Source organism: Anabrus simplex, chromosome 1, assembly GCF_040414725.1.
Source record: "Anabrus simplex isolate iqAnaSimp1 chromosome 1, ASM4041472v1, whole genome shotgun sequence".
NCBI classification, from domain to species: domain Eukaryota; kingdom Metazoa; phylum Arthropoda; class Insecta; order Orthoptera; family Tettigoniidae; genus Anabrus; species Anabrus simplex.
The window spans coordinates 714,055,872-714,072,293 of record NC_090265.1 but is presented as its reverse complement, the minus strand read 5'-3'; the positions used below and the strand labels follow the sequence as shown (position 1 = coordinate 714,072,293).

The window sequence follows — 16,422 nt, the reverse complement described above, 5'->3', positions numbered from 1 at the left end:
GAAGCACCCATAGCATCTAGTATACATGAGGATAAGGTTTGCTAACCGACATATACAGCAACGCCATCTTTACGGCCTCCTCCGTAAACGTCTGTTAGCTCTATTTTGCTATAAAAAAATGGCATAAAATTCAAAGCGTTGTATCTCATCACACAGGATTGCGTCATGTTAGCCCAACTCACAGAAGATATTTTGAACCTTCCGTAATTGATGGCAGCACATAACTATTTTTTTTTCCAAATTTGTTGGTTAGCTCGTTTTTGTGAGCACCCATTCAATTCAAGGAAACAGGTGAATTGCGTGTTGCACCAGGGAGAGAATGGCAGCCTATCCGCATGGATATTGTTGATGAAGTTGCTGTAGCTGTAGCAAACCGAGCAGCACATTTTCTCAATTCTGTAACCAGTGCTCGAGGTGTGTCACGTGAATTGTTGCTAACCCGGTCAACAGCTCACGAGACTTTGTGGTGCATTTTACACTGGTAACCCTACAAACTTCATACTGTTCACAAATTGAAACCCCGAGTGGTTGCCCTTCGGTTTCTGGTGCACGTGAAAGTAGACAACACGGGTCGGGCAATATTCTGTGGATTAACGAGGTGCATTTTAAACTGGAGGGTACAGCGAATGCAAAGAACTGTCACATATGGGGTTTCACTCCTCCAAATGTTGTGCAGGAACAACCATTGCATTCAGCTTATGTGACTTGTTTGGTATGGTTTTACAAGCTCTTTCATTTTCGGTCCGTTTTTTATTTGAGGAAATGACCCCTCGTGGGCCTGTTAGGTGTACAGTGACATCTGAACATTATAAGGACCTCCTTGTGCAACATGTGATTCTAGCTTTGTAGGAATGCAATTGTGACCACACCGTTATTCTCATGCAAGATAGGGCTACACCACATATCTCTCGCCAGGTGAAAGAATTTTGTCGAGAAACCTTCAGTAACGACTGCATTATTTCTAGGCATTTTTCAGATGCGTGGCCTTTGAGGCCCCCCGACCTAAATCCATGTGACTTCCGGTTGTGGGGATATTTGAAAGGTCGTGTCTGTCAGGGACATGGCCGTTCTCTGCCTGATCTAAAGGCTACAATACAATGACGTGTCACTCTGATTTCACCTGATATGCTGCGTGCAACTTTCGACCATGCTGTGTTACGGATGCAGCATGTTGCTGAGTTCTGAGGTCATTCTGAACAGTGTTTGTAACCATAAATGCTAATAAACCTCCAAGAACCACTGTTATAATGAGTTTGATCTTTCCTGCCTTCTTTTGTGTGACCGCTACCATTGATTACAGCGCCATATTTTCACTTGACGGCAAAACTTGGAACTAATAATTCTTGTGGCATAATTCGCGAGCGCATTGTTTAGTTAGCATCTCTACGAAATGTCACACTCATAAGATCATTACAGCCCGTGCTGTACTGCGCTGTATACCATAACTTTAAATGTGGACACATGGTATAAGTGTTGGCTCTGTCCAGGCAACTGCACACTTCAAGACTCACTCAATCTACTGAAGAGGGAAAAGATGCTGCTTGCTTCTGGCCAGACATTGTGTGTTCATTGACTGTGTTGAGAAACTCATCAATGCTCTGATATGAAACAACAATATTGTTAGCTCAACTGTTATGTGAGGTAGGTGGCAGTTATTAGTTTGAATATATTTGTAATCACTCATCTAGAGCTATCTATTTATAACTGTTAGCTTCTTCAGTCTGTCGAAACTCATTTATGAATAATAAATTTAGGAGCTACCTGAAAAAGATAACAATTAACAGAAGTATAACTAACAGTTTTAAATTGACTTAGTCGAAATGGAAAAGAAATGGTTTCAGGTCAGTACATCCCAAAACACAAAGTAAAATGTTGTTCTTTAACAACAGTGAATCATCAAAACATATGTGAATAATGTCAACCAGAATACTAAAAACAGTGATAGGAGACTTAAAACAGACACCAAATCTGAGAGATAAAATGGTAATGACTGAGCTAGCAAAGAGAAAGTTTGTGCATTTTTGAAGAACTTTTGGCAAAGGCTTATGAAATTATGAAGACGTAAGTATTGGAAAAGGAAAAAAACAAGTGTCAAATAAAGTCATGTGTAGAGAAGAACACGAAAAGGAACACATAAACTTCCCTTTCTTCTTATCCCACACTTCCCACATCAAGACTGAAGACCTGTCAAGATGACACCTCAGTGAGTGTTGAAGCCCGCGCTCCTGAAGAAACGATCTCATCAGGGGCTGAGAAAAGCTGGGATTGATGAAGTTGTAGAAATTTTACCTGTCCTTTAGCGTTTTCAGGTTTGTTCTGTCTCCTCTTTCTATTGCTCTCTCTTGTTGTGTTCATCCTCTTATGTGTTTCTTTTTTTGTTCTGAACTATCTATACAAAACGTATAACTCTCAGTGGGATGAAAAGAATCTTCAAAGCCAAGAAGAGAAGTTGGATGTTGAGTATTCAGCCCAAAGACTGTTGATCCTCAACAGCTCTGCTATCGGCTGTCACAGTTCGCGTAGAGAGCACTGAAGAGGCATGCTTGGGAAATGAGAAGAGAAGTTTTCCCGTTGCTTTCCTCACTTAGTAAGACATTGCTATTACATATCAGTTTGCCAAGCCCACTGAAAATCATGCAACAATTGAACCTATTTGTGACATTTTCGCACCATTCATAACAGAGACTGGCTGCAAGGGGAGGAGACCCCAACTGATTAACTTGGTAAGCTAACTTGGTAACTCAAGTTCTAATTACCATCCCATCCACACTTGGTCAAAATGAATTATTCAGAGCCAAAACAGAAAAAAATACACACTGTACTTAATTCAGGGACAAGATTAGACATTGTGGCATAGAATATCAAATGGTACATGTCTATAAGAACAGCATGAAGAACCACAAAGCTTCTGGCCCCGATAATCTACTATGAGGATCTGTGGAAGCTAAAATATCTTCATTAATCTGCAATCACCTGGCTTACAGACTTCTTCAGTTCCATTGTCGTTGCTGGATATGTTCTTGATGACTGGTCTCAAGCATTACAGTGCTCATTTAAAAAAATAAGTGTATCCAACACTATGTCCTTCCTAACTGTCATCCCATTTCATCTTTCAACTAACCATGAATCAGTTTCAACAGAGTGGAAAACTTCACAGTTATAGATTAACTACTATCCCATTTGTCTCCTGTGTCACACGCTGAAGCGTATTCTAGGCCAGCGCATTAGAAACCTCGTTAATCTCAGCTTCAACCAGTGTGAATTTGTCCAAGGCTCTGACATATCAGACAATTTTGTGACGTGTACTGCTAGAAAGACATATATATATATATATATATATAACAAACTGTTGTTATTTCTACATTACTCTATGGGTGTGAAACCTGGACCCTATATCGCCGGGACATCAAGAAACCGGAGCGTTTTCATCAACAGAAACTTAAGATCCATCATGAACATCAAATGGGATGACTATATGACTAATATAGCAGTTCTTGGTATCGAAGCCACCATTATTGGTCATCGGCTTAGATGAGTAGGCCATATCCATCATATGAATGACAGCAGGCGCCCTTGGCAAATCCTGTATGGTGAACTCAGCACCGGCAAGAAGACTTGTGGTGCCCCTCTGATACGACATAAAGACCAACTTAAGCAGACCATGAAAAGAGTAGATATAAACCCAGATACTTGGCATACTCTCGCATTGGATCGCCCTAACTGGCATGCTACCATCTCAGCTGCAGTTGCACAGTTTGAGCAGGAACGTGGAAGACAGGAAGAGGAAACTACGTCAAACACTGCCATGTCCCCTACCTTCCATCGGATGCAACATGTGTGGCCGCATGTTTTATGCAAGAATTGGTCTGATAAGCCTTCAGCGCCACCTTCCTCGTGCGGACTAAGAATTACGGAACTGCAGGCGAGAAACGAAAACTCGGATGCGAGTATCGGCCGACAACGACAACTGCTAGAAAGGCATATAGAGAGAAAGCTGCTACACATAGCCTTCCTTGATCTAGAGAGGGCTTTCGACCACATCTCACATCAACTCATTTGGTACATACTGTGTGAATATGGAGTTCTATAGCTACTTATCAGGTGGGAATGCTTGCTGTATTAAAATGCCACCTGTTGTGTAAGTTGCTCAGCCGGCATCTGAGGATTTCCCTCCTTATTCTCGTTATAAATAGCACCACACGTGTTTTATAGTATGCCACATCCCATGGACTGTACTCTATGCTGGTTATATCGCGATTGTGAGAGAAAACAGCCAAGAGCCGGAGTGACAAGTGCAGGACTGGTCTAATCAGCTTTCTGAGTATAGACTCTGCCTTAAAATTGAGAAGACCGAGTACATGGAGACAAGTGCAGCAGATGGCTCCATCCTAGTCAACAACCAAGACTGGCAAAAACCAACATGTTCCAGTTCCTGGATTCCAGCCTGCAGCATGATGGCGTATTCAATGTGATGTTCGAGTACATGTTAACACAAACTCGATGAGATGGAGAAAAGTGACCGAAAAATGTGTGTGTGTCCGAACTATTATCCCTCCAGTGATATTGTATGGTACAGAGTGCTGGCCTACATCCAAAGACACCGAGCACCGTGTTCACATCATTGAAACGCACATGGCTCATTGGACAATGGACATCTCCTTGTTAGATCATATCCGTAATGACACACTGAGAAAACAGTTTGGTGTTTTCCCCATCCATAGAAAATGTGACAAGGACGGCAACGATGGTAATGCTATGTCTTAAGAATAGCGCCTGAAACTGTCCCCAACGTATCTTACAACCTTAAGGATGGAGGTCAGTGACTCCGAGGCAGTCTACGGTGGCAGGACATCATCAGTACAGGTATGTGAATCTGCGGCATGCATTCGTCTAAAGCCCAGAACAGAATGCAAAGATTCAAAGAGTGGACCCTACACTACACAATGCTGATGATGTCTATAAGAACAGGGAGCTAAGGCTCCCTAGATAGATGTCCACATTCCTTGACTTTAATTTTATAGAGCTATTTTGTAATAAAATAGAAGGGTTGAGGGCAATGAAAGCAGCATATTGAGGTACATGATGATCACAATGTTATTTGCTGATTATAATGGGATATGGGGACAGGATGACATGCCAGGGAAGCGTACTCTCAGCCATATGCTTTATCACAGTCTCGGATGAAATCTACAAGTGTATAAAACAGAAGATGAGAAGAAACACTGCAAAAGCCCTGCTGTTTGCAGATGACATAGTGATAATGTGAGAAAATGAAATGGAACTACAAGAACAAGTTAAATGTATTGAATCAGGTGATAAAATAGTTCGAAATGAGATAAAGTGTAAGAGGAAAAAGATAATAGTGTTGAAAAGATGAAGGAAGGAAGGAAGGAAGGAAGGGGGAAGAGAGAAGAGAGAAGTAAATGGAAAACCAACAGAAGTAATGAAAATTTTCAAATATTTGGGAGATGGGAAGATGGCTGAGGAGATTGGAGAGTACAACAAGGAAATAACTTTCAGCAAAGTGAACCAAGAAGTTCCAAGACAATGTAAGGTAAGTTCTGTATTCAGCCTATGCAGCAGGAACAGAAACAACAACAAAACGATACAAGAATGCAGTTCAGATGGCTGAGAAATAATTGCTAAAAAGTATCGAAACTTATCATGTTGGAACTCGCCTCTAATTTTGATGGTGTAAGAAGACCACATAAGTTATAACAATGATCTGCCACTCTGAACTAGAAAAATGACACATCTAGGGCCAAACTACATCTATACATTATGTAACTGCAATTGTTTTGATTGGACGACCCTAACTGCTGGCAGCCTGCCCACCTAACCTGTTAATCTTTGACTCTGTTAGTTCCTGTTGCAGTGCACATTTGTTTACATTACTGCATCAATTTCATCACGTCACAGGGAGTAAGATACATTTTGTCCTTTGTAATTACTCTTTCCCCACGTCGTACTTTATATATTTACACAATTCTCACTGTATTTTGTAGATTCTTAATCACCCGTTTTTCTCAGCAACCAATCGTTGACATGTTTTAATCAAAGACATTTTTGTTTTTCCATCAAATATGTTTACCAACGAACAATTCTCCGATCTAACAGATTCAGTATAATGTGACTATACATCTCACGAAGATGGCATACTAAGTGAAAAACATTTCAGAAAAGAGTGCGTTTTATGTTTTTCTATCTGGCTGATCGTTATTTTAATGTAACTTTTCACAATCGAGACGAATTTTAATATGACTACTTTTTATACAAGTTCTCTTCAGTGTTATGTCTAAATATCACCGTTATTTGTATTAGTTTTATAATAATAATAATAATAATAATAATAATAATAATAATAATAATAATAATAATAATAATAATAATAATAATAATAATAATAATAATAATAATTTCTTTTCATGGCTGAGGAAAGCCAAATAAAGGCCTAAAATGTACCTTTTTGTACAAGTTTATTAAGACTTAATTTGTATTAACTAAGGTGGATCCTCTCAACTACTTTCCTTTATAGACATTTTATGGGATATCCAGCTGTGCTCCACTGCTTGTGTGACATCAAGGATTCCAACTTTGATTTTGGGATGTTGCAATGGAAAAGAGTAGATCTCTTTTTTTAATGTGGTCTTTCTTCACCATCATAAGTTATAATCATGCTGAATCAGCCATCAAAATGAGAGGTGGGTTTATTCATCCTTGCAAGGGATATCGCAGGGAAGACAAGAAAAGATAAAATCAGACATGAATATATTGCAATGGACTGGAGTTTCAAAACTACAGGACAGGATGGAAAGAAGCATACTGAAATAGTACGGACTCATGATGTGAATGGGAGAAGAATGAATTCCAAAGAAAGTATTTACAGAGAAACCTCAAGGAAGTCCTCGAAAGAGGTGGATGGATACAGTGGAAGAAAGTATAGAGAAAAGAGGAGGAAAGATTGAAGAAATACTGGAAGCAGAAAAAGAATGATGGAGAGACAGGCAATGATGGAGGTCATTGACCCATAACTTAGGAGAGAACTGAAAACAGGAATTCAAGAAGATGGGATTCCATAGCTGTATCATAGGTCTCTACCAATGGGGAATGGCATGCATTAGTCCTACACTGCCATTGTATCTCGTACTTGTTCAAGAAGTTAATGCACATTTTATTCATTGAAAACATTGGTACAATAATATCAATATACATTCGCAGTAACTGGAAGGTTCAGCTCCTTGGCTAAGCGGTCAGCATACTGGCCTTCCGTTCAGAGGGCCCTGGTTTCGCTTCCCGGGAGGTTCAGGGATTTTAATGTTAAATGTTTAATTTCCTTGGCTCAGGGACTGGATGTTTTTACTGTCCAAACATTCCTGAAACTCCTACACCACACACAACACTATCATCCTCCATAATAATGCACTTTCCTATAGACGAGCCCGCCTGCTGGCGACGATCGATAAAGCGTCAAGTCCATAACGTCTGACACCGTGGTTAGCTGTTTTGAGTGCCGGTGCTGGAAAAAGATGTTCACCATCAGAATGTTGGCCAGTAGGGTACGAGAGGTGGTGGTCCACAATTTGTAATCACCAGATTGAGTGCCTAAATCCTGGACTCAATTCCAAACCTCTCCGCAGTGTTCTTGTAGAGTGAGGGCATAAGATGCTGTTGATGGTGATTCATCCGTGAGATGGAAATGTTCAGCCTCGAGCAGACCCCTTAGTAGTATTCGACAGGAGTATTCTACGTGCCAACACTGTTTCACACTCTTCCGGTCTCATCATTATCATCCAACATTCAGATGTGCAGATCGCCCTTATGCGTCAAATGGAGAGATCTGCACCAGCCCAGTCGAACAAGTCCTTGGACAATTCTGGCACTAAAAGCCATACATTATATATATGATCCTACACACGGCAGATGCCGCCCATCCTCATCACAGAGTCTGCCTGCACCCGGCTAGGAATAGACACATGAAATTATATAGGTTAAGTTAGTTATTGGAAAATCTAGAGCTAAAAAACACTATACCACATTTACCAGTTAATAACGAAGGCAAATCGTAAACATGAGCACATGCCAATTTTCTAATTACAGAAGTTGATGGTACAGCTTGAATAAGACTCCAGCAGGCTAGTAGCTAAGTGCAGCGCATGGACCTTGCCATAGTATGGCCGTCTTCTGGTGCTAGTTCTCCTCCCTTCACCTGATACCTTCATTCTTTTAGGGACTAGAATTGTTACTTTTCCCCTTTCACTTATTGCTGACAGACATGTCTTACGGAATTGTTTTCCTGTATAAAACAGCAATCACCCCACCATAGTAGCCCTCTTCTTCTTCTTCTTGGGGAAAAATAATGGGCTCTTTTATTTCACCCAGTCACTTATCTTGAAGCAGGGGGACACACACAAAATGGTCACAAACAAAACTTCGCTCTGCACGCATCCACTCTCATATACAAAAGAACACAACGCATCTTCAGCAAAGGAGGGCCGGTGGAAGTAGCAGCATATGACCTTGGACTGAGAACAGAACACTAAAGCTTATAAAACAATCTCAGCATCATCCAGGAATTTATTGATTACTGCAATTACGGTTGAAGTGGGATTGTGTAGCAAACAGGAAACGCTGGTTGTAAAGGGATACTGTAGACGTATGAGACGACGTAAAAAAGTAGGCGAGCGGAAGCATATGAAGGGCATTATCATCCCCCTCTCGTGGGCCACGTATACATGTAGGTAGGTTGGTAAGACGAAATCTGTATTTGTATTGGAGTTTTAGCGCATGGTTGAAACGTTAACGAATTATATTGATGATACAGCGGCGAGTATACGAGCCTTTCGTGTACTAAGGTTTAGGGGGCTGTAGATTACAATAAAATTTACCTTTATGTAAGGCAGAAATGTTCCAATCTTCCTGCCAAGTACGGAAAACTCTATCCTTGAGAATGGGATAGTAATCCCTGGGAGGAACGGATATTCGAAGTGGAGGTGTTGCTAAGCGAGTAGCTCGTTTGGCAAAAAGTCTGCTTGTTCATTACCATATATGCCGATATAACTGGGGACCCAGACCAATGTAAGGGAGACACCTGTTTGGTGGAGAGTAAATAATAATTGCAGCCAGATGGCCATATAATGGGATACAACAGTAGGTTTCAAGGTTACAAAGTAAGCATGAAATATTGTCGCACAATATACTGCGATTTACAGATGCTCGAGGCGGTTTAGTCTTTGCTATAGTTAACTATGCTCTTTTTCCTGTTACTACACAGTGATATACGGTATTTGTCGGATGGCTTCTCACACAGATAACATATACATTCTTTGTTTGGTTCATGACATTTTATGTTTTTGCAAATTATGTGATGGAAGCCGTGTACGGCGAGTCTTGTGACTACGTTTCTTAGTTCCTGGTTTTCCTGTGTCCACCGTCTATCGGTCATTGCTTCCATTGCGTAAAAATCTAGTGGTATGTCCTGTTGCTTCAGATGCTTCTGCTCAAGTACCTTCTCCATTTGCAGGGTAGATTGCAGGTGTAGTTTGAATCGGAGGTCTTCGATATAGAAAGGTTCCCTTGCTAATTCATAGATTCGTCTGGACGGTGACGATCTTGCCACGCCCAGTGCTCTCTTAAGGAATCGTGCTATCACTTTTTCTCTCGAAGTGAGGTCTGTTATGGAGAGTAAAGAGGTGTTTAACATTGTATAGGTACCAATTAAAGGAGAAGTGACGAGAGGAGAGCGATTGTAACACACTAAGTGCATCGGCATAGATCGTAGCTTTATGAATTTTATGTTGCTGGATATAAAGAAGGGCTTGTCGTATTGCAAACAGTTCTGCGGAATAGATAAAGAAATCATTCGGTAAATGATACTGTACAACTACTTGTGTATTAGCTATAAAGAAAGCTGCTCCAACCCCATCGAGATTTTTAGAGCCTTCAGTTTAAATATTTATGCCGCGGTCAGCGGGAGGTATGCGAATTTTCTTCAGAGACGGTTCAATAGCCGGGTGACCGAAGGCAGACCAATGAAAGCGGGTAGCAGGTGGTATGATGATAGAAGGGAGGCAATATAAAATAGCAAAGGAAAATTAATAAGGAGGGGGCATAGTTCTCAATATCGAATCGCGAGAAGTATGAAGGGTTTGATAAGCAAAATATAATGCCGGCTTACGACATCGTCGAGAAGTAGGAGTTGATAATATTCATATACCTAGCAATTGCAATTTTGGAATCAACGAATGATTCGGTATAGCAAATCGTTTAAAAAGATGTTTGTTTGCTAGGAAATGTCGGCGGATTAATAACGGAGTTTCGCCAGACTCGACAAGAAGAGCATTGGTAGGCGTGGTTGTAAGAGCTCCGAAGCAAATTCGCAGAGCCGTAAATCGAATTGTATTGAGGTGGGTTAAGATAGCCAAAAGTGCGGTATCTATAACATGCGCACCATAGGCCACATACGAGCGAATGGTGGCCATATATAACAACTTGGCAGTAACTGGATCAGCGCCCCAATTCCAACGAGTTACCGTTTTCAAGAATGTAATGTAAACGTCAGCTTTAGTACGAAGTCAGGAGATATGCTGTTTCCAAGTCAATTTATGACCCAAAATTACTCCGAGATATTTGTGATGAGTACAAAGAGGCACTTCATACGTAGAAAAAGCAATCGGATCTGCATTATAATAACGTTTATGGGTAAACATCATGGCAGAACATTTTGTAATAGAGAGTTGGAGACCATGTGAGTGAAACCACGTGAGTGCGGTGCCCATGACTTGAGATAGATGATCTCAGCACTTACCAACGTCTTCACGCGAATAATAAATTACGAAATCGTTCCCAAAAGCAAGGAGGTGGGCCGAACGCGTAAGTAATTGCTCAAAATCGCTCATGTAGAGTGCAAATAGTAAAACATTTAGAATGTCGCCCTGCGGTAGCCCATGTGTTGCTTGACGAGAAGGAATGGAATATTGAGCTTACTTAAGGGCACGATGCACCTGCAGGTTTCGCAAAATACGCAAAAAAATCTAACCGATAGTCCTTTTAGTGCGAGGGTGTTCCAAAGGAGGTTAAGAGGAACCGAATCATAAGTTCCTTTTGTGTCTAAACGCGAGGGTGCTATGCTTACGGTCTTTGGCTAATAAAATATCCATAAAAAGAGTATTTGCAGCGTCATGAGCACTACGACCTTTAAAAAACGCGTATTGACTTTTTGGTACTAGATCATAATACTCACTGTAAAAGGATTTTTAGAAGTTTTCCGGAGGCACAATCCCAAAACGATTTCACGAAAGTTGCAAGGTGACGAGGTTTGAAAATGGGAAGTAAGAAAAATTCATTTCGTTGAGGAGGAGTGTAGTTTGCAAAATATGAATATAGAAAGCCAAAATATCCTGCTTGGCATGTAGTGGAAGGAGCCGAATCATTGCATAGGTGATGTAATCGGGAGAAGTCGTATGCAGGACCAACTTGAGTTCGTTAAAATGAATAGTTGGTATTAATACGGAAAATTGTGGGACGGCGGTAGTATGAGTGGGGTTAAAGTCTGGTACAACGTAATCCGGAGTAAGGTAAGAAAATTAATTAATAGCGAATTTGTGAATACTGATGGCGATACATGTTGAGATACCCGTGTTAGTGTACGTATAGCGTTCCAAAGGTGAGAAGCAGGAATATGAGTGGATAAGAAAGAAATGAAAGATTACCATGGAGCTCGCCGCTTGGAATTGAATACACATTTCGAGCAGGCTACATTATTTTTTTAAAGAAAGTAATGGTGTGGAGTTGACGTTTTATGGTATACGCGAAACAATCGCCGACCTTTTTGGATCAGCTGGTGGCACTCGTTATCCACCAACGTAAACAATGAGGTTGCTGCACGGGACGGGCCGTAACTGTCTTGTATGGTTGATGAATATGGATATAATCGTGCATGATGCTAAGTAGGGTAGAATAGTTTAAATCGCTGTCAGATATTAAGTTGATGCGATGAGTTAGATAAGAGGTGAATGTATGACTGACGAAATTGCGCAAGGAGCGGACATTACTAACGCCTGCAGGTGAAACGAGTGTCAGATGAGGTCGGCCTAGTCCACAAGTAATAATAAGTGGAAAGTGATCACTAGTATGTGTGTCAGGCAAAGTGTGCCATGTGGTGTCCGGTGCCATAGAGGGTCGACATAGGGATAAATCAACCGCACTAGGAGGAGTTCCCTGGGGAGGGGGTTAAGCGAGTGGGAGATCCGTCATTTAAGGTAACCAAATCGTGGTGTTGGGTAGCGGCAAGGAGATGAGATCCTTTAGGCATATCGGAGTTACATCCCCAAGAATAATGGCGGCTGTTGAGGTTACCGAGAATAAGAATTTTGATTATGGAATCGAATTGATGGAAAAATGGGACCATTGATGTTCCGTGATGTATATGTCCGGCGGGCAATAAAGATTAATAATAATGAGAATTTTGCAAGTAATACAGAGAACGTAGGAATAAGGAAATATATATTTTATATGCAGAAGTTGATGGAGTATCTGATAATGGATAAGCATGGCCACACCACAGAAACCGGGACCATCACAACGCTCTATATTAAAGCCTTTGAGATGAAACACAGTATGGGGCGAAAACCAGGTCTCCTGTAATGATATAATTTGTGGGATAATTTCATCAATAATGAGTTTGAATTCATATTGTTTGTTAAATATACTCCTAGCATTCCACTGGAGTAGTTTATCATAGAAGGTTAAGATGTTGTGTAAGCTATCGCGGAGTTGGTAGAGAACGTGGGAGACTTGCGGTTTGTATCCGAATAGGTAAAGTAACTGGAGAAATAGTTGTTGAATATTGTTCTGCAAGTGAGCCCTGTGACGTTGTACATTAATATTGGAAGTGTTAGGAGTAGGAGGTGGAGGAATCTCGTATGATCGAGATGTAGAAGGAAGGGGTGAACCAGTACCTATAACAGGCGTAGGTGGGAAAATTGATTGAAGTGGGGGCGTAGTTGGAGGGCGAAGATTAAGATAGCCCGCCCTATCATAAGCAGGAGGTGGATTTGGCCTTGGAGCTTGCAAAACAACTTGCGTAAATTTACGCTTACGCAGGTTGTCAACAACCGGGGGAATAACTTCCTCAGAAAGAGGGGTGGGAAGATGGGCATTATGTGCGGGGTAGAATTCTGGAGGCTGCAATCGTGAAGATGCCTCCGAAAAAGGAACATTTTCAGTGCTCATAAGCTTCTGAACGGATGTTTAATGTTTGTGCGCTGGACAGTATGGAGCCCGTAGAATGTGCTCTTTGACAATGCAGACATCTAGAAGATTTTGAACACTCGGATGTAAGATGTTGACGAGAGCAGTTTCCACAACGAGGCACCCGAGTCTGATAATTTTTGTTAGTATGGCCATATCTTTGACATTTGCTGCAGAGGATAGGAGCAAAAATAAACGGTTGAACCTCTAAGTGAACCTGATAGAGAGATACATGCTGAGGGAGATGCTGAGAGCAAAACACCAATTTAACAGACCCAGTAGGTAAATACTCCACATCGCTCGGCTGGAATACCTTGCGTTTGAGGCGCTGGGCCGATTTGACAGGTATCGTGGATTTGAGGTGTTTAAGGATGACATCGTCGGATAAATTAATATCAACAACTTCAATAATACCAACGAGAAAAGTATTAGAGCTGGGAATATATGCCTTGGCGTCAATGGTGGAGAGAAGGAAATGTCGTAAAAAAGCATTGGCTTGAGTAGCAGATTGAAATTCCACCTGCAGGCGATTACGGCCATTTCTTGTGATGTACCTTCAACATAGATCTCATTATCGTAGAATATACGGCCCAAGGCCATAGGATGTAGTTGCCCGATATTTTTTCTACCATTAGATTCTACGGAAACAATAAACGGACCGTAATGGACTTGTGGATAATACTCCGGTTCTAATGGAGGCGGAGGTGGTAAACAAGAACTGTCAGTTGAATTGGAAGATGATTGCACGTGCTGAGAAGTCACTGAAGGATTTGAAAGTAAAGAGGCATCATTGAGCCGCACAATTTCTTTATGATCCACGTTGAAGGGAGGATCTGGTACGGCCTCACCTCCACTATCAGTTTCCATGTTGACAGTTTTACACTGCTTGGAGTGAAGCGATAGCACACGAAGTTGTGTCACTACTCGCCACACGATATCCAAACACTCGACCATAATAGTCAAGGTTTGAGTCAGAAAAACAGGAAAATCTGTGTAGATTAACTGGAACATCAGGAGACAAATTTAAGTAACTCAAACTCCGTACAGTACTCACCTGACTACTGGTGCCAACATTACCTCAGTGGCTGAAGATTAGAAGAAGAAGAAGAAGTAGAAGAAGAAGAAGAAGAAGTAGAAGAAGAAGAACAGAGTGATAATAGTAGTTTTGCTTTTTGTTTAAAGGAGCGCTAGGTTACCGTCCCCCATAACTTAAATATGCTATTAGCTTAGTTTTTTAATGGACGAATTGTCTTCCAATTATTGTCTTATGATTCAAAACAACAAGGCTATTTATTAATGAATAGTTTGTCATAAATGGGAGTTCCACAGCTATAGCTTAACTTACATGTGACAACTGCAGTACTGTGTGTATATACATCTCGTCCTTTTCAACTTTTTTTCTAAACCTTAGCGTCTGCTCCACATCAAAAGGAATTACATCTCTTGGCCATCCACCTTCTACATGATTCATTCCACGGTCTGAGAATATTGTTCGCTCCGTATTTAACTGAAAGCAGAAATGTTACTATTTTACTGTTAATCCGTTACACTAAGCTTTTGAAGTTTTAACTCCATAAAAGAATTCATTTTTAACATTTTACCTCATGTTCAGCCATAATTGTTCCAATTTGAACAGATGAATTGACAGGATTTTTAAGCATATAATCATTGAATAAAGCCCTATTTGGTGCAATATTCTGAAGTATTTTAGGACCTTCATCAGTAAATGTACATTCTCGTCCAAACTCGCTCCTCTTCTTCGTATAAATATATTGTCTATCGTGACTCATTGTGCCGTATAAAGTAACCGGTCACCTAAACCACAGTATAAATACAAATTGTATAAAAAGACTTGGCGTGCTTCCTCCACCCTGTACGACTTTGTTGTCATGAAAACGTACTGACAATCAAAAAATGCCTTCTGGATTGTTAAGCTTAAATTTGCTAGCCACAGCCCATTCTAGTTTAATTCTTGTTTAGAATGCTGTTCTAAACAGACATTACTTGTTCAATTTTAAAATACGGTAGTTTTAACAATTAAAGTAATACAATTTCGTTCGATATCAAACGGCTAACTTGCATGAGCCCATTCACGAAGTTTTCGCAAATTCAATCTAGACCAGACATCTTAAATATTTTACTGTCATTATCACGCAGGGCGAAACAATATTACAACAAGTGCCAGTACGCCAGATTTGGGTAGTGTCTTGTCCATCTCCATCATCAGCAAGGAGCTCCATTTATCGAACAATTAATTGTTACAGAATAAATATTTCGATTGCAGGCATCTCTGGGCAAGACCAATGACCAAGTCTTCGCAAGACCGCTCTGGGTCGTGAGTCGTGATGTCGTGATCAAAGAGGATAGAATAGAAGTCGTGATTTCTGAACAAATAACAAGTCGATTGCTATTTTAAATCGATACTGTAAAACACCAGTCTCCCGCTCTTTCAGGTTTTCCCCTTGATAGAACCAAGACTGACTACGAAGAAGATAAGAACATAAACAAAAATGTCCACTCATAAAAAAGTATTCAACCTCTTTTTAATCTCTTTTCAACGCACCCCTTTGAGAGGAATTTCCGGAAACAAAAATATACGTGTTTCCTTATTTTAAAATGAGATGCCAAATACTAATGTTCACGTCTTTAAACTGTCAAGTTTTTGAGATATATTCATTCTAAAAATTCGCTCCCCTGTTCACTCCCTTAGCGGCGGAATATAAAAAAATCCTCCCTTAGCATGCACCTACATCGTAATATAAATTTAACATCCAAAATGTCATTTCTTTATGTCCAGTAGTTTTGGCAACATATCATAATCTTCACATACTATTGGGTAGGTAACTCGCTGATCAGACTTGTCCTGCGGCTTGCTTATCTTCCCCTATTTCACCCTATTTCATTTATCACCCCTAAGTGACGAACTATCAATCAGATTTCGTTCAAACCACTTCATAATCCCTCTCAGACGTAATAAGAATAAACTGTGAAAATTTCAGCGAAATCGGTCCAGTAGTTTTTGAGTCTATTAATTACAAATATACCAACATCCAATTTTATATGTATATCAACTACACATTTTGTTACTCAGACATTGTGCATACTTGTATATTTTTATATATGTGTCAGTTTACATTGTGTTCATTCTTATTGCCATAGCACTCGGTCCACAAC

General features: G+C 40.5%; 1 protein-coding gene across 1 annotated transcript in view; it reads right to left on the bottom strand.

Moving 5' to 3' along the window:
- LOC136856751 (dynein intermediate chain 3, ciliary-like) overlaps positions 1 to 15,038 on the bottom strand; it is a 128,823-nt gene extending 113,785 nt beyond the window's left edge. The window contains exons 1-2 of the mRNA XM_067134846.2: positions 14,850 to 15,038; positions 14,594 to 14,755 (exon numbers count right to left, since the gene is read on the bottom strand). Of these exons, the coding sequence (XP_066990947.2) occupies positions 14,594 to 14,755; positions 14,850 to 15,038 (351 nt within the window). The remainder of the gene's footprint in view (positions 1 to 14,593; positions 14,756 to 14,849) is intronic.
- Between the last annotated feature and the right edge of the window lie 1,384 nt (positions 15,039 to 16,422).